The sequence below is a fragment of the Oncorhynchus keta genome, unplaced genomic scaffold (genome assembly GCF_023373465.1).
Source record: "Oncorhynchus keta strain PuntledgeMale-10-30-2019 unplaced genomic scaffold, Oket_V2 Un_contig_23984_pilon_pilon, whole genome shotgun sequence".
Classification (NCBI taxonomy): Eukaryota; Metazoa; Chordata; class Actinopteri; order Salmoniformes; family Salmonidae; genus Oncorhynchus; species Oncorhynchus keta.
This window is the reverse complement of record NW_026283665.1, coordinates 10,346-29,841: the sequence shown is the minus strand read 5'-3', so window position 1 is coordinate 29,841 and position 19,496 is coordinate 10,346. Positions and strand designations below refer to the sequence as shown.

Below are 19,496 nucleotides of genomic sequence, written 5' to 3'. Positions count from 1 at the left end.
CCGGGTGATTAAATCATTGATGAGATATCAGTAAGGGGATAGCTAATTACTATTCATTAAATCTGGCGCCGAGGGGATAAATTGTAATTTTGTCCCGCGACCCGGTCAGCGCAGTCTGATAGCTTTCAATGATGAGGGATCACTTTTGAGGCCTGGAATGTTCCGATAGGGGTCAGGAATAGAGATCAGTAGGGGATAGTTAACTACTATTCATTAAACCTGGCGCCGAGGGGGACAAATTGTAATTTTGTCCCGTGGCCCGGTCTAGGCCAGTCTGATAAGAGATTCTCTGATAGGGGTCGGACATGTGTAATAGTTCCGATAGGGGTCAGGAATAGAGATCAGTAGGGGATAGTTAACTACTATTCATTAAACCTGGCGCCGAGGGGGACAAATTGTAATTTTGTCCCGTGGCCCGGTCTAGGCCAGTCTGATAAGAGATTCACTGATAGGGGTCGGACATGTGTAATAATTCTGATAGGGGTCAGCACGATAGAGATCAGGGATAGATATCAGTAAGGGGATAGCTAATTACTATTCATTAAACCTGGCGCCGAGGGGACAAATTGTAATTTTGTCCCGCGACTCGGTCGAAGACCAGTCTGATGAGAGGTCCAATGATAGAGGTCGGCTGATAGGGGTCAGATATATAACGTGTATTTGTAACTGTTCATATTAAAATGTAATGTGGTTGTAATCGTTTCCATTAAGATTGTTGATGGTTTGAGAGAGAGAGAGACAGAGAGAGACAGAGAGAGAGAGAACTCAAGAAGGGTTTTTTGATAAATCCGAAACTTCTATGTTGCATGTAAACTTTTATGTTGTCCGAAACTTCTGTTGTATGTAAACTTCTATGTTGCATGTAAACTTTTATGTTGTCCGAAACTTCTGTTGTATGTAAACTTCTATGTTGTATGTATCTATAACTTCTGTGTTAAATGTATAATCAGGAACAAAATGACTGATGTATAATTGAAATAAGATCTGAGTATAATATTTAATATTGCGACTATATAGTCGAACAGATCCCTTGGTTGCGCGCTCCACAAAAGCTATACCAACCCAATCGTTTGTCTCGAACTGAATATACAAAGGAGAAGCTCTGAGATAAGGCAGAGTGCGAGCAGTAGTGTCTCCTCGAATACATCGTTGTTATTAACTAACGACGGGCTAAGTATATTCTAATTATATTCAAGTAGTCTGGTAAAATTCCGATTAAGTTACGATTAATTTCCGATTGAATTAAATTGAATTACGATTAAAAAATTCACAATGGCGACCCCCAATACTCCAAAGCTTAAGTTTAATGAGTTCCTAGACTGAATATATATTTCAATTGGTCAAAATATACATATATATTTACTAAAACATACAATACATGACAAATGGTGACCCCGACGTGATCTGGTAAAAAGACATCGCTGGACAACGGTGTGCCAGCCGATTGGCCAGTACTGTCGTCGGACGGTGTGTCTCACAAATCCTGACCGGTCAACTAAAAAGGGTAAGCAGACACCTGTTGTGAAAAACTAAAGTTCTGCACATTGGAGTTATCCAAATTTAGTTTTGTGAGACACCTGTTTGATGTAAGTTACTAAATTTAAACTATTATGATGTGTGAGATTGGAAAATAGTTGAGAAAGTAATATCTCCATTGGCAACTGCAATTTTATTATTGATCAACCATACTTAATGGTGCATTGTGTATGGGATGTACTAGTATGCCTGGTTGGTAGGTGGTAACAGAGAACACTTATCACATGTATGAATGATGGGTAACGGGTGGCCACCAAAGCTTGAATGGATAGTCTGGGACTACATGTATGAGTGGTGAGTAACGAGTGATCACCAAAGTGAGAATAGAAAGTCATATGATGCGAACGTGATGTATTAGGCAGGGCCAAGTGTGAATGACGGATATTTAAGTTGATTACTCGGACTTGAGACCGATTTAGCCTTCGGGAAAGGGTCTCTCTAAGGTCCTAACAAAGCATAAGTGTGTGTGAAGTACATTGGGTAGTGAAGTAAAGGTGATAATCCGGGGGACACTAGACTTCTTAATACCCTAGGGGACCCACAGTGCATAATTGAGTTCTTACTTTAGACCTAATTGGGGGCCGATTTAGCCGTAGGGAAAGGGTATCACTTGGGTTTCAGTAAAGGCATGGGTTGTTGGCAGTATTGTAGTGTACATGGAATGTCGTTGGAAATAGAAAAGAGGTTGAGAACGCTGAAGTCCATTCTAGAATTCAATAAAGGCAGAGAGGATAAGGAGTGGAGGAGATGGGGTGAGTAGCTGTACAGAGAATGGACAGAAGGCGGGGCTATTGCATCTCCTACTGGTCTGCTTGCATGGGAGAATGAAGATTTGTGTGTGTATGGTGTAAATTGAAGTTTACTGGCGTAAATGAAGATTTGTGAGACTCAAATCGTGTGCATGAAATACGCTTGATATTCAGTCGGGGACTAATATCGGTATGAATGAGGTCGGGGACCAAGCGAGTGTGGTACATTAGGTATTTCAGTTGGAGCTGGTACCGGTGAGAATGTTGAAAAAGTCGCAGGCTTGCTGATGAGAGTAATATCATAGAATATTGAGGGGGTGTGCATGACTGTTGGAAAAGGTGTTAAACTCTATTAACGTAAAATTCTGTGTGTAGAGTTATATTATGAGGTTTGAACTATACTAATATTGTGGAATTACATAATCAACATCTGAACATACTTACGTTAAACATTAATTGAGCCACTGAGTAATAGATAAGATATACACTAGGTACGGGGCGACGGGTGTGGTCGATGTAAGACGGGAGTGGTGTTCTAACCAAGTGCTGAGAAATAAGGTAGATTTATTTTGTTATTTTAATTAATTTATACAAGTACTCCCCGGTTATTGATTTTGGTTTGATTGTTCAGATAACACCACTGAAATTAAACAGGAGGTTAAGGTAGACTAACATTAGAATCTGTTTTCATTATGGGGAACAATGAAAGGCCCGCAGAGGGGATTGCAGGGTGTGGTTTTTATGTTAAAGGGACAGTGCACATTTATCACAGTTGTGTGTGTGTCTAATGGCTGGGGATTTAAGAAGTATTTTTGGGGAGACAATTTGGAGAAACACGAATAAAACATGAAACACCGAGACAAATTATTTGAGTTTGAGGGGATTATCATAATTATTAGGTTTTGTTTTTGTAGTAAACGTTTGGGTTAAGGGGATTTTCATGTTCCCAGAGACATGGTATTTTACAGCTGGGGGAAAAGGCAGACGGAGGGGCCCTCCCCCGCACTGCAGAGACCTTGAAAGTTGGAGAGAAGAGAGGAGAGGTTTTTGGAAAGGGGGGGGCCAGGACAGGCAAAGATAGCAGTTGCTGAGTGGAGACAGGGGGGAGAGTTGGACATGTAGAAAATGTAGGGGGCGCTCCTTCATGATGATGTCAGAACATAAGGATACTATACTAATCTTACCTAAGTCATTATTTAGAGTAGGTAAGGTTGATACCTGGGCAAAGCCAGGTATCAAAAGGGGATGGGTAAATTGTGGTCTAGGAAGATGGGGACTATTGGATAAGAAACTAATAATTTAAAAATGTAGCTAACAAATGGACATAGAAGTTAAAGATATAATCAGATAAAACATATGAGAAATTGTTTGTTTGTTTGTTAACCAAGCCTGTATGTCCAGGATTTTATGCATTACAGGTGAACTACAGGTGAAGTCACTCAATCCAGTCCCAGAGGCTTGGGGACCATAGAAGACCCCTGGTGACAGCTAGCTGAAAGAGCTACCCAGATTCATATCGCACGGCGGGGGGGTAAGACACTTTTTCACTGTCGGACAATAAACAGAGTTCGGGAGAAGAACTGGAATTAACAGAATTCCGGGGGCCAACTCTCGAATGAAGCAAACCTCCCTGTCCTATCACCCCTGTTTTTGTTCATAGAAGTGAGGATGTGTCTGGCTCTGGCTAAGTGATGTGTATTTTGTTCCAAAATGAACATAAGAGATCCCTAGATCTGGGTAGACAGGAAGTTAGAGTAGAGATTACATGATAACCGACTTGGGACTGTTCTAGGATTGGAGAAGAGGGTATCCTTATAGCATAGAGGATCCCACAAAGGTGGATAGGTTTTCCATGATATGGGGAAACCTGGGAGCAATGTTGAACTTTGTAAAGGTGATGAAATCCTACTAACCATCAAAAATATTAAGCTCTCTGATGCAGGCACTCACACCGTCAGACTACAAAGGACGAGGACAGACATGATGGGTGTGTTTTCTATTAAGGTACTGCCAAGACCAGAGGTAACCGGACACACTCCTCTACCACCACTGTGTTAAAAATACCATTCAGGTAATTAATGTTAGAGACTATTCGGCTATTGATAAATTAGGAACTGGGACTGGTTTTGATTATGGGAGATTGCCTGAAGCTGATTGCAGTAGTAACATAACCATTAATTCCACTTGGCCAGTTACAGGCCTAAACCAAACTAGTGGTCTGGCTGATGTGAGGTGGATGTGTGGAGCCAAAAAGAGTGCTGAGACCCATTCTTAGAGGAGAATGGCAAGATACGTGTGGTCTGACCAGTGATAATTCCACTGACCATTGTTGATGTTGCTGCTGAACAGCTGCTGAGTTCTGTAACCAGGGGACCTGAAAACATTCCATCCCATGGGAGACATAGATGTAGTGCTCCATGGACAGAGGATGTAGTTGACATACACACCAACCTGTTGGGAGTGCCAGTGGGGGTTCCTCATGAGTTTCAGGCCTTGGGTAGGAATGATGGACTCTGGCACTTACTACCTACTATGGGTCCAGCCATGGTGGATGCTAGACAGACTGCATGGATTAATTATATCTACTATAATCAACAACTCCCGTGATGCACTCACTGGTATGTCTGAACAGCTTGAGGCCACATTTGGGGTTTCCAGACAGAATAGACTTGCCTTGGATATGCTTCTTGCCAGTCAGGGGACGTTTGCAAGATGTTCGGTAAACAATGTTGCACGTATATTCCTAATAATACCAGTCCAGATGATATCTAGGGCGGGCTTGATGCACTATCTGATAAGATGAGGTCCACAGGGGGGGTGGAGGAGTCTGTTCTCTTGGCCTGGTTTGGTAAGTGCACTGATATGATGGTTACTGGATTTCTGACCCTAATTCTTGTATTATTTGTTATTGATGTGATGTGCTGCTTGCATCATACCGTGTTCTAAGAAATATGTTACAGATATGGTGAAGGCTTCAGGCATGTTGCCTTTGCTTGATGCTCCAGTTGGAGATGCCGATACGGAAGCATGCTTTCAGGAGAGGATGGGACTGACTGAGGATGGATGACCCATGGTATGCTGTGGGTGAGGTAGTAGAATAATTTTACACCACCACAGTTCCTTGTTATACATTTTTATGATAGGTTTTCTTTCCAGTATGTTTGTTCTCCCTGTTGTAAAGGTTTAGAGTCCCTGGGTGGCAAGGAGCCCACCTGGTACAGGATAGGAGTAGCTGAGAGGACCAGATGGTTTCTAATAATTCTTTACTCTGTTTTCCATGACCAAAGTTTTATCCTACATCTTACATGTCAATAACAATAAAGTTTTATCCTGTTTTTGATAAGTGACACCCTTGCGGGTGACAAAAGGGGGAAACAAAAGCATACAACAAAGGCATATATCACTTGTTATTAATAATAAACTTTTTATTATTTTCATGAAATGCTATGACTGCTGAAATAAAGGAATGAGTGACACCCTAGCGGGTGTCAAAAGGGGGACTTAAATTTCACACTATTTTCTTTTGTTCTGTTTTTGAATGAGCTGTTCTCTTTTGACATGAAGGTAGTTTAAACTTTGTAACTGTTATATGATTCATTGCTGAATTTGTGTTCACACCCTTGGGGTTATTTTACATTATAGCCATTACCATATATAAGATTGAATATTATCTGCTGTTGCCTTGTGTGGCGGTATGTATGTGTTATGCTACCTAGCTGATTTGAAACATTGTTAAAAGTATCAGGGCCATGGAACTTTCTCATGCTGGAAAAATACAGAAGGGAGGGCACATTCAGAGCGTGGGGTTGCGAGAACAAGCGGTCTTTTTGTTAGATAACAGGAGCCAGGTGCGAGATAACGGTATGGAGCATGAGACCCATCTTTCAGTTTTTGCAGCCATTTTAGGAGGGGGATCCAGTTGCTTTATTGATTAAGCTTCTCCATTGTATGTCGTGTCCCATCTGGGATGGGAAGAGGGGGAAATTATTTTTCTTTGTGGGACATTTCCGTATAGACTTACCTAGTATAGGCTATTTTTCCTTTTTGGATTATGTTTTCGTTTTTGCTTGGAGTAATGTATCTGGACTATATCACATCTCTTAGGAGATGTGAAGAGAGGGAATCACAACTTTTTCCTGCTGGAAAAAGTTGGCTTATGTGGACAATCATTTTACTTTTATTTTGAGCTGTTCTCCGCTCTGTTAAATGAGGGTTGTAAGTTCCTAGGTGGCTGGTAGCCAACTTAGTACATAGTGGGATTGAATGGAGAACATGATGGTAATACATATATATCTATTTCTGTTTAATACCGTGCCTTATTTCATAGTCCCTTTGGGAGAAGTTTCTCTTTGTGTCTGGATCTAGTTAGGTTGTGTCACGTCTCTGGTGAGACGTGAAGAGAGGGTTTTGTAAAGAATTGCTATTTCTTATGCAAGTGACCAGCCTACTGCTATTACATTGCTATAACTGAGACAACGTATTTTCACAGTGAAACATGTTAGGTCCCATACAGGATAGCTTCCACACCCACACACACACATACACACACTAACTGCCGAGGACACACAGATAAGACATACACCCACACATTGTGAGGAAGAGACACAGCCTTTACTTGCAGACACAAGCACACACACACAATCTCCTTCCTAGCCGAACATTGTGTGATTGAGAACAGTCCGACGAGACCCGGAGGAACGACGGACGGCTCAACAGGACCAATCCAAGAAGACAACACCTCAACTGTGGCCAACCAAAAGACCGTGATTTCCAGACTCAACCTACTTTCTGTACTGTACATAACATGCTTGCAATCTGTTATCAGGGCTTCTTTCTGCTGGTTCCTTGTGAGCCAAATGAATGAGCCCGTATTTACGTGTACCAGATATTCTCACTCTGAATAAACTGTCGCTTGTCGTACAAATTTTACCACCTTGTCTGAATCGATCCTTAACCGGCTCGCCCTTCTACATATCCTTTTATCAACACTAGTCCTAATGACATAATAATTATTTTACAGTGAAGGTCGCCCCTGCAATAGTACAGATGGCAACTGTGTAAACTGACCTGGGTTTATGTATTTATTCATGTTCCAGACCATGGCCCTTCACAGACTATCCTTGAGATTACGACAAACGGTGAGTCCATGGTGCAAGATCCCATGACATTCATAGCTTTATTTATTCTATTTAACTAGGAAAGTCGGTTAAGAACAAATTCTTATTTACAATGACGGCCTACCAAAAAGGCAAAACAGCTTCCTGCGGGGACGGGGGCTGGAATTAAAAAAAAATATATATTGGACAAAACACATCACGACGAGAGACAACATAACATAACACGACACAAAGAGAGACCTAAGAAAACAACATAGCAAGGCAGCAACACATGACAAATCAACAAGGTACAAACATTTTTGGGCACAGACAACAGCACAAATTGGCAAGAAGGTAGAGAACAATAAATCACACAAAGCAGCTACAACTGTCGGTAAGTGTCTGATTGATTAATAGATTGAAGAAAGCTTGAGGCTTGCACTAATACTATAGTCCCTTATACCTAATTGTTATGTGCTGACTCTCAACTCTCATTTCCATTACACATAAGTCATTGGACGAAGGCGTCTTCTGTATGGGGATGTTTAGTTAAGAGCCCCAACACTGTCTGAACATTAACCTGCATCACTTCCTTATCTTGCATATCAGCGAGAAACAATACATTTAAAAATACAGTACCAGTTAAAAGTTTGGACACACCTACTCATTCCAGGGTTTTTCTTTATTTTTACTATTTTCTAAATTGTAGAATAATGGTGACGACATCAAAACGATGAAAAGCTCAAAAGCTCTGGACACTTGCCATTCTCTCAACCAGCTTCATGACATCGTCACCTGGAATGCATTTCAATCGAGAGGTGTACCTTGGTAAGTTTATTTGTGGAATTTATTTCCTTAATGCGTTTGAGCCAATCAGTTGTGTTGTGACAAGGCAGGGGTGGTATACTGGAGATAACCCTATTTGGTAAAAGACAAGAAACACGAGCAATGGACATTAGACTGGTAGAAATCTGTCCTTTTTGTCTGACGAGTCCAAATTTGAGATGTTTGGTTGCATCCGCCGTGTCTTTGTGAGATGCACATTAGGTGAACGGATGATCTCCGCATGTGTGGTTCCCACCGTGAAGCATGGAGGTGTGGGGGGGGCTTTGCTGGTGACACTGTCAGTGATTTATTTAAAATTCAAGGCACACTTAACCAGCATGGCTACCACAGCATTCTGCAGCGATACACCATCCCATCTGGTTTGAGCTTAGTGGGACTATCATTTGTTTTTTAACGGGACAATGACCCAACACACCTTCAGGTTGTGTAAGGGCAATTTGACCAAGAAGGAGAGTGATGGAGTGCTGCATCAGATGACCTGGTCAAAACACAATCACCCGGCCTCAACCCAATTAAGATGGTTTGGGATGAGTTGGACCACAGAGTGAAGGAAAATCAGCCAACAAGTGCTCAGCATATGTGGGAACTCCTTCAAGACTGTTGGAAAAGCATTCCAGGTGAAGCTGTTTGAGAGAATGCCTAGAGTGTGCAAAGCTGTCATCAAGGCAAAGGGTGGCTACTTTGAAGAATCTCAAATAAAAAATGTAACACCTTTTTTGGTTACTACATGATTCCATGTGTTATTTCATAGTTGTGATGTCTTCACTATCATTCTACAATGTAGAAAATAAAGAGCCTTGAATGAGTAATCGTGGCTAAACTTTTCACTTGTACTATATACAGTGGGGCAAAACATTTGTGTCATTTTGAGAATGACACAGATATTAATTTCCAAAAAGTTTGCTGCTTCAGTGTCTTTAGATATTTTAGTCAGATGTTACTATGGAATACTGAAGTATAATTACAAGCATTTCATAAGTGTCAAAGGCTTTTATTGCCAATTACCAGAAGTCTTAAGAATCTCATATGTGGTATCATTGTTAAGCTGTGTTTTTCACCCCAGGGAGTGTCTCGTGTGAAGAGCAGCAGTGATGTGGTGGGGGCAGTTCTAAAGGAGCTGAGGCTACAGGCTGGGGGGCTTCAGGCTGGCTGTGGCTGTTGATGGAGTCAACGGTCTCTGGGGAAGGACCACACTCAAGAAGGAGGACAAGAGCCCTGTACTAATACATTCATTCACCTCACTGTGGATCTATAAAAAAAATGTTGATTTCTATTGCTTCCATTTTTGCCTTTGTAATTTGTGTAAAGATTGCTTACTTGGCTGACCTTTCTCTCCCCTGTCACTTTTCCCTTCTCTCTCTACTTTTTCTGTGTCTCTCCTCTCTGCCAGGTGGCTCCAGAGGAGTTGACATTGGTTCATAACTTGAGGAAGATGATCAACAATGACTGGGTGAGAACTGCATGGTGGTTATCCTCTAATAGACATTAGAAAATTACATGATTGTGATTTACACCTCTATCCCTCTCTCTCTCTCCTCAGTGTGGAGGGGCAGTCATCGCCACGCTGTCTCAGACAGGATCTCTCTACGCTCCAAGCTCTGCCTACCTGCCCCAGGAGCTGCTGGGAGAGGTCAGGAGTCATGATTACATCCTGGTTAATGTTATATGTCCAGTCCAAAAACTACCTCTAACCCTTGGTGTCTATTGATCTGGGCTAACAAGGGAATGATCTAGATGTTTTTGGACAAGACCCTTCTGATGTGTTTATATGCATCATCAGTCAAATAGAAACAGAAGTTCACCTATTAAAAACATCCTTATCCTATGTGTTCCTCCTACAGGAGGGCTTTGACAGCATGGACCCGTTTGTCCCAGTACCAGTCTCCCTCTACAGTGAGAAGGAGTTTGAGAGCTGTTACCTCTACTACCTGGACCGCCACTGGCTACAACACCCACACAGTAAGAGATATTCACTTTCACCACTGTTTGTGATGGTTTAGATTATGACATGTTGAACTGATTGAGAGATTTCTCTATAAAGGTCAGACAGAGGAAGGGAAGAAAGAACTGATCTTCCTCAGCAACAGAAACCCTTCTGTACTGGAGAGACTGTGTGACTTCCTGTAACATCACACATGGGCCCACACACCCATAGAGATAGGACTCATCTTTATCTGTGACAGCATGGGCAGCGCCATTGAGGCTACAACCCATAGGAATCCCCACTCAGTTGACTACTTTGACCACTTTAAAATGGCGGAAGCTCTCGATGGTGCTGCCCATGCGACATCAAGGCCACTAGCATTCTCTATGGGACAAACGCCAATACAGACTCATACATGGATTATAACGTTGTGTATGTGTCCCTCCATAAATTATTCTGTTGTGATGCATGATAGTGTCTTTCATAATAAAAATGTACATGAAAAACAGTCAGATCTCATGTTCTCTTTTATATGAGCCAATACAGCCATTTTCTTCATGAAAAGTTAGTGATGTTTGTCTTTTGAATATAGAGAGTACCTGACACAATGCACAGAATTACAACTACTTTAAGTCAATACATTTATTTGACCAAATCAAAGGGTTAAAGCCTCAAGCCTTTTGAATACAGTTTAGTGGTAGATGTAGACCGGTATGGTCAAGTGAAGATGTTCCTCTGCCTCATTACTAGTGTCCTCACGAGAGCACCAGACCACATTTCTGGGACTGTAGAGCATCAGGGCACCTTCGTCAGGGAGGGTGAGGTGACCTCTTTGTGCATTGTTGGGCCGGTCGATGTTACGATGTCCAGATCACCACTCGGTCTCTGTAGAGCTCCAGGGTACCTTTGTCAGTGAGGGTGAGGTGGCCTCTTTGTGTATTGTTGCAACGGCCAGTGTTACTTGCCCAAATGGGATGGTCCTTTGTAGTGTAGATGACCAGGTTGCCATCCTGTTGGAGGATGAGCCTCTGAGCATCTTTGTTGTCAGTGTTTGATGCCCAGACAACCCGACCCCAACCGTAGAGCACAAAGTTGCCATCGGTCTGCAAAGAGAAAATGTATTTGCATATAAACATGTTAGACAAAGATGACCTCTGTACTGCTGTGCATTCCTTTCATCCACTTTTAAATGATTACATAAAAGTTTAAGGTGAAAAAGTGTTCGTCAGCTAAATCAAAATATTAGGGGTGTGCATTTATTCCATTCGATTCCTTCTCCCCCCCACCCCCAAAAAAAAAAAAAAGATTTAGATGCAAGTGGCTGTTCCACTGGATGTCATAAGGTGTATGCACCAATTTGTAAGTCGCTCTGGATAAGAGCGTCTGCTAAATGACTTAAATGTAATGTAAATGTATCTAGATACTTGGTCTGCGATATGATACAGGAATTACATTGTCATTTGAAACAATTCGATGTGGTTTGATGCACTAAGATTATTTTCATTTCCAATTCTAAATTAAAATCTGCAATTTGTAACATATCAATCGGAATGTATAATGGACATCCACAAATGAATACACACATTAGGAAACGTAACATATCAATGGTGACCCGTCATTGAGGGCAGAGCCTGTTTTGTATGTTTTTGGGCATTAATACGTGTCACATATCAGTTTGCAAACAATGTAAAAAAGTTAATAAATCCGCATACAAACATGGTCTCTTTTTTGCTTTCTTGAGTAAGGCAGCTTCAAAATGCAGGTGCTTCAGCATAGCTCATTGCTTTCTGTGGTGGTGGGACAGCCATTGGAAAATACAGAGCTTTGGGGTTGGTAATGTATTCTAGATGTGCAGTGATTGGCTCAATGTTCTGTCACTCATTGGAACACCACATAACCGCAAAATTACATAGAGACCTCAAATTCAAGTCCCATGGGTGCTGCCATAGTTACATTAGAAGTGCCCATCCAAGAAGGCTCAAGGTCGTTGGCCACAGAAATGGTTAAATCACATATCTACCGTAGATTTGATTGGACTGATCATGTCATACTTTCAACATTTTAGCTAGCAAGTAGACAAGCAGTCATCTTCATGAATCACGTTGACAGTCTGCTGGCAAATCCTTGTCATATGAAGAGAAATTATAGATCAAATGTATTGCTGCTCATCGACTATAAACATTACACAAGTTGAATTGCAAATTCAACAATGAGTGGTTTGGAAAGAATCAGTGGCTAACTGCAAGCATTGCAAAGCAATCACTAGCCTGCTATTCAGTGGAGAGGGTGTTTGGTCCAAGTCTGGGTTTAAGGGTCTCTATTCCAAGCTTAAAAGGATAAACATTCAACACCATGGGCCAGAAAAGTTTGAATACATTGGCCATGATGTCAATCCAGCATGCCTTCTGCCGCATTCAAAACAACTGGAAACTTGGAAATCTCAGACTTTAATGAGTTCAAGACAACAGGGAACTCTGGAAAAAAACAAGCTCAGACTGGGAAAATACATTTTGAACGGTCATTCAACTCGAATTCAAAGTTGTGAACTCGGGCCTCTTTCTAGAGCTCCAACCTGAAGATCACTGACGTCATGATTCAACCTTGTTCCCCCATTAGTAGCCCATGTGCCTCACCCTAATAATTTGGTCCCTTCCCCCTACTGTTCTGACTTGGTGGTGCCCATGTAGCCTATTTTAGAGTAATGTAATCATTGAATATTATAAGAGCTTTCATTGTCTGCTTATATGCCCCCTTTATCCTATGGTACTGACTTGGTGTACAGGGAGAATGCTGTAAGAACGGCCCATGTTCTGAATTCTGTCACTGTACATTTCAAAAGTGTTTAATAAAGCTATATTGACTGCGTCCGCTCATTAATGTTGTACTCGAAATTACAGATTGCCTATTATCTGCTCGTTGTCCCCTTATGCCATAGTTTGTACAACTCAATTATCAGGAGAAACCACATTTGTTTAAGCAAGTCAGCCATATTTTTTAAAGGGCAGTAAATGAGGATGAATTAACCGTGTCGCTGCCAGACAAGGCTCCACTGATAGCCAGGTGTAGCAGTGATAATGACTTACGCAATTGTGCTGAAAAGAAAGCTCTGCTGTTGGGACAGCTTTATGTAGGCCCTAACAGTTTGTGGGCACCATTTGTCACCATTATAGTGCAATTTGTGTATTGCTTAGTGTTGTATTGGCGTTGCTGTCATGCATCTAAAACATTTTTTTTTGTTCACCCACCAAGATTTACATGCTAAAAATCACCACTGCATATCCATACTAAATGCAGTGTCTTGGATTTACTTACAGAATAATATGAAATGCTCTGAGACCACAATGAGTGGGGTGGTAGATGCCTAGTCTCTATTATTGCTCAGCTCAGGTGCCTATATAAACATACATCATTTACACGCACGCACACAGAACCCAGGTCCTGCGTGTCCCCAGGCACTCATTTGTTGACTTCGAAAAAGCCTTGGTTTCATGCATGTTATCAGAAGCCGCCTCCCTGCATTTGTTTGACTCACTGCTTTAGCACAGTCCACCAACCCTGATGTCCTTTGCCGTGTCTGAATTCGGAGATTTCCATACCAAACTACAACATTTTCCATCAAGATAGAACTGCCAAAGGGGGAGGGGTTGCAATCTACTGCAGAGATAGCTTGCAAAGTTCTGTCATACTTTCCAGGTCTTCGCCCAAACAGTTTGAGCTTCTAATTCTAAAAATGAATCCCTCCAGAATTAAGTCTCTCACTGTTGCCGCCTGTTATAGACCCCCCTCAACTCCCAGCTGTGCCCTGGACACCATTAATGAATTGATTGCCCCTCATCTTCAGAGTTCGTTCTGTTAAGTGACCTAAACTGGGATATGCTTAACATCCCAGCAGTCCTACAATCTAAGCTAGATGCCCTCAATCTCACAAATTGTCAAGGAACCCACTAGGTACAACACTAAATCCAAAAACATGGGCACCCTCATAGACATTATCCTGACCAACTTGCCCTCCAAATACACCTCTGCTGTTTTCAATCAGGATCTCAGCTATCACTGCCTCGTTGCCTGTATCCGCCATGGGTCCACAGTCAAATGACCACCCCTCATCACTGTCAAACACTCCCTAAAACACTTCTACGAGCAGGCCTTTCTAATCGACCTGGCCAAGGTATCCTGGAAGGATATTGACCTCATCCAGTCAGTCGAGCATGCCTGGTCGTTCTTTAAAAGTAATTTCCTCACCATCTTAAATAAGCATGCCCCTTTCAAAAAAAAAGGTAGAACTCCAGACCTGACTGCCCTCGACCAGCACAAAACATCCTGTGGCAGACTGCACTAGCATCGAATAGTCCCCGCAATATGCAACTGTTCAGGGAAAATCAGGAACCAAGACATGCAGTCAGTAAGGAAAGCAAAGGCTAGCTTTTTCAAACAAACTACAAAATGTTTTGGGACACTGTAAAGTCCATGGAAAACGAGAGCACCTCCTATATATGCCATTTATGCCATATATAGGAGGTATGTATATATGCCATCCCAGCTGCCCACTGCACTGAGGCTAGGTAACATGGTCACCACTGATAAATCCATGATAAATCGGAAATTTCAATAAGCATCTCTACAGCTGGCCATGCTTTCCTCCTGACTACCAGCTCCGCACCCCCTGCAGCTACTTGCCCGAGCCTCCCCAGCTTCTCCTTCACCCAAATCCAGATAACAGATGTTCTGAAAGAGCTGCTAAACCTGGATCCGTACAAATCAGCTGGGCTAGACAATCTGGACCCTTTTTTATAAAATGATCTGCCGCCATTGGTAATAGGGGTTGTAACAGTCTGTTCAACTGCTCTTTCGTATCATCCGTGATCCCTAAATATTGGAAAGCTGCCGTGGTCCTCCCCTCTTCAAAGGAGGTTACACCTAGACCAAAACTGTTATAGACCTATATCCATCCTGCCCTGCCTGTTGTCCGGAACTCTGACAGTCTCTATGGGGTGCCACAGGATTCACCTCGGGCCGACTCTTTTCTCTGTATATATCAACGATGTCGCGCTTGCTGCGGGTGATTCCCTGATCCACCTCTACACAGACGACACTGTATACATCTGGCCCTTCTTTGGACACTTAACTAACCTCCAAACGAGCGTCAATGCCATACAACACTCCTTCCGTGGCCTCCAACTGCTCTTAAACGCTTGTAAAACAAAATGCATGCTTTTCAAACGTTCGCTGCCCGCACCCACCCGCACAACTAGCATCACTACTCTGGACGGTTCTGACTTAGGAATTTGTAGTTGTCCACATTCTAGGTGTCTGGCTAGACTGTAAACTCTCCTTCCAGACTTATATCAAACATCTCCAATCAAAAATGAAATCTAGAATCAGCTTTATATTTCGCAACAAAGCCGCCTTCACTCACACCGCCAAACTTACCCTCGTAAAACTGACTATCCAATACTCCTGTCAGACTGCATCCAGTTTGCTATCACAGTGCCATCCGTTTTGTTACCAAGGCCCCATATACCACCCACCACTGCAACCTGTATGCTCTAGTCGGCTGGCCCTCGCTACATATTCCTCGCCAGACCCAGGTCATCGATAAGTCTATGCTAGGTAAAGCTCCGCCTTATCTCAGCTCACTGGTCACGATAACACCAACCCCGTAGCACGGGCTCCAGCAGGTATATCTCACTGGTCATCCCCAAAGCCAACACCTACTTTGGTCCATTTTCCTTCCAGTTCTCTGCTGCCAGTGACTGGAATGAATTGCAAAATAAATAATTTAAAATAATAATAATTTCAAATTCGCTGAAGCTGGAGACTTATTTCCCTCACTAACTTTAAACATCAGCTATCTGAGCAGCTAACCGATCGCTGCAGCTGTACATAGTCCATCTGTAAATAGCCCACCCAATCTACCTACCTCATCCCCATACTGTTTTTATTTACTTTTTGTGCTCTATTGCACACCGGTATCTCTACTTGCACATCATCATCTGCTCATCTATCACTCGTGTTAATCTGTAATTACTTCGCTACTATGGCCTATGTATTGCCTTAACTCCTCACGCCATTTGCATACACTGTATATAGGCTTTTTTTTCCCATTGTGTTATTAACTATGCTTGTTTAATCCATGTGTAACTCTTTATCTTGGCCAGGTCGCAGTTGTAAATGAGATAGTTCTAAACTAGCCTACCTGGTTAAATAAAGGTGAAATAAAATAAAATCTAGCTCATGATCTACATAAGCAGCAGATATGTATTTAGAATGGGAAATTAATGTGTTCATGCAACAGTGCATAGAATCATATCGCATCGAACTGAATCTCAATTCGTTCTCTAATCAAACCATATCGTTTCCTACTAAAACATAATTTGTGTCTCATATCGGAGCCCATGTATCTAGTATACACTGATTGTTTAAAGAAAAACTACCAAAACTATTTCTGATCGTGAACCTGGACAATAAAAATGAAATATATTTTAAGTCCATTCAGCAGGGAATTCGACGATAAAGCTATCTATTCCTGGTGCTTTTTCTCCACGCGAATGTTTTAAAAGCATCTAATATTTCTTTTTGGGTGGTCTCTGTTTTGAGTGATTTATTTTTCGTCTGCTGATAATTGCTTCAGGGTTGTTGAGTCTAAGGCTATAGGATTCGTCCACCTGTTTAATTCGGATTTATATCAATTTCCATAAAGCTTTTAAAATGGTCATTAATTGCGTTGTTTCTAATTAACATGAATGTGTATATTTTACAATTATAACTGGTTTAGCGTGTATTCGTTTTGTTAGATATTTACCAGGGTTATTAAGTAATATGCTTTATTTGAGTTTAACCTGTAGTTGTTGGCTCTCTTCAAAAGTAAAAGATCGTATTCCTGCGTAAATTCAGAAAATGTTATTTTCTTCTTTATCTTATAAAGATTTATGGGCTTTCTAAGATTGTGATTTATTTATCTTGCATTTTAATTTCTAAATCAGATGTAACTTTTTGCAGAGTATGAGATTATCATTCCCCTAATGTTTTTAAAAATGGTATTTAACTAGACAAGTCAGAACACATTCTTATTTACAATGACGGCCTAGGAACAGTTGGTTAACTGCCTTGTTTGGGGGCAGAACACATTTTTTTTTTTTCTTGTCAGCTCAGGGATTCAACCAGCAACCTTTCGGTTACTGGCCCAACGCTTTAACCACTGGGCGACTTACCGCCCCAATGTACACCTTAAAGGCATACCAAATTATATCAGCTTTTCTCTGTTCTCTGTCTACATTTGTAATGGTAAATATTTTAATTTACGTATTTAATACATTTCGGATCCAGAAGATGCTCGCTGATGTGGTCCTTCTGTGGCTCAGTTGGTAGAGCATGGCGCTTGTAACGCCAGGGTAGTGGGTTCGATTCCCGGACCACCCATACGTAGAATGTATGCACACATGACTGTAAGTCACTTTGGATAAAAGCGTCAGCTAAATGGCATATATTATATATTATATTATTATATATTATATTATTATATTATTATATATTACTGATGATTCTCCTACTACAGTTGCTGTGTAGGAGAAAAAATCAAATAAAAAAAGTGTATTTTTCTGTTGGTGTAATTAATCAGAATGATCATTATCATTTTTTTATCCAGTAAATTGTTGAATGCATTTTTGGAGAGAAAGAAATGTAGTCCATTCTTGAATAGCTTTTCTTACAGATGCCTTAAACAGATGCCTTGATCTTTAGTTTCTTGGCAATTTCTCACATGGAATAGCCTTAATTTCTCAGAATAATAGACTGACGAGTTTCAGAAGAAAGTTCTTTGTTGCTGGTCATTTTTAGCCTGTAATCGAACCTATTTCTGATCAAATTGATGTTATTTTAATGGACAAGAAATGTGCTTATCTTTCAAAACAATTACATTTCTAAGTGGCCCCAAACTTTTGATTTTTTAAATATATATTAGAGAATAAAAATAATGTTTCAAGATTAAGGTTCAGCTGAAGGCACCAGAGTTAAATCCTATCACTTTGCCAGTAACTTTTTCTGCTACCATTAATGTCAAGCCGTCTACACGTACAGTTTGATGCATACGTTTGATAAATCCAACATATGCAACATAATTTCCAATTGAACGCTGCGTTTGCCTTGCAGCATTGCGTTGCAGAGCCAGTTGCAGTGAGTTGGTGTGGTGCATATGTTGGATTTATCGAATGCATCAAGCTGTATGCTAGATGCCTTGACGTTAATGATAGCAGAAGGTGAATGTTGAACTTTTGTTGTACACATATCCATTAAACATTTTTTAAATATATAATTAAAGTTTGACTACATAATTTATTACACAGCATTGATTTAATAACACTGTCTGTCTGATCACAGCTTGAATCGTTACATCCCTACAAAAAAAACGTCTAAGGTCAAAATAAGTTGCAGACCAGATATCTAATGTTAATATAATTGAAATGTACATGTTTCACTAACTATTGTACCTGAAAGATAGCTTTAAATTGTCCATTGTTGGAGAGGAGGTAGTCCCCTTTCAGTAGGATCCTCTCGGTGCTCATGTAGTTCATACTCATGATTCTGAAAGAGAGAATTTATATTGTTTATTTGCTGCAGTTTATTATAGTAAACACCCACACAAACAGCAAGGAGCAAAACACATTTAGACAAAAGGAAGAAAGAGAGAGAAAATGTGCCTAAACTAGCTCTTTTATAATGAGAATGGATCATTTCAGTTCTAAATGACAAATGTAAAAAACAACTAAATAATACACAAAAGTAATAGAAATGCATCTCATTACGACCTAATTTAACTGGCTATTCCCTGTACATAAATGAAAAAACACACGTTAAAATAGGAGTTACCTCAAATTCTTAAATTAACTTACAAGTATTTAGGAGCAGTCGATTGAAGAGGTGAATTGCAGTTGTGCGGTGATGAAGCAGCTCTGGCCTTATATCCCTGCTCAGGTGAAGGGGGTGGAGTAATAAGGATGAGGAAATGGGTGGTGTCCATTGTACATTAAATTTGACCAAATGCGGCTGAAATGTACATGATAGTAACAATGACCAGTGGTGGAAAAAAAAGTACCCAAATGTCATTTGAGAAAAAGGAAAGATACCATAAGAAAAAGTCACCCAGTAAAATTCTATTTGAGTAAAAAAACAAATAGATATATATATTTGGTTTTAAATATACTTAAGTATCAAAAGTAAATGTAATTGCTAAAATATACTTAAATATCAAAAAGTAAAAGTTTAATCATTTAATCATTTCAAATTCCTTATATTAAGCAGACCACACTGCACCATTTTCTATTAAATATATATATATATATATATATA

General features: G+C 40.7%; 2 protein-coding genes across 2 annotated transcripts; one reads left to right on the top strand and one right to left on the bottom strand.

Moving 5' to 3' along the window:
• Positions 1-2,477: 2,477 nt before the first annotated feature.
• Positions 2,478-10,641, top strand: LOC127921918 (28S ribosomal protein S29, mitochondrial-like). Its single transcript, XM_052505539.1, is given in 7 exon segments — positions 2,478-2,507; positions 9,291-9,358; positions 9,360-9,444; positions 9,618-9,677; positions 9,768-9,857; positions 10,069-10,186; positions 10,269-10,641. Coding segments are annotated over 7 exon segments (537 nt in total). The 3' UTR covers positions 10,355-10,641.
• Positions 10,642-10,778: 137 nt separating this feature from the next.
• LOC127921920 (uncharacterized) lies at positions 10,779-19,182 on the bottom strand. The gene is made up of 3 exons (XM_052505548.1): positions 19,040-19,182; positions 18,638-18,731; positions 10,779-11,254 (listed from the first exon to the last, which is right to left on the bottom strand). The coding sequence occupies exons 1-3, from the start codon at positions 19,165-19,167 to the stop codon at positions 11,009-11,011; spliced, it is 468 nt and encodes a 155-aa protein (XP_052361508.1). The 5' UTR covers positions 19,168-19,182; the 3' UTR covers positions 10,779-11,008.
• Between the last annotated feature and the right edge of the window lie 314 nt (positions 19,183-19,496).

Excerpts from the sequence above, each read along its gene's own strand:
- LOC127921920 (XM_052505548.1), bottom strand. The coding sequence starts at position 19,167 with ATGGACACCACCCATTTCCTCATCCTTATTACTCCACCCCCTTCACCT. Across the intron at positions 18,732-19,039 it reads TCGACTGCTCCTAAATACTT|AATCATGAGTATGAACTACA; the intron begins GTAAGTTAATTT and ends TCTCTCTTTCAG. Across the intron at positions 11,255-18,637 it reads AATTTAAAGCTATCTTTCAG|ACCGATGGCAACTTTGTGCT; the intron begins GTACAATAGTTA and ends TTCTCTTTGCAG.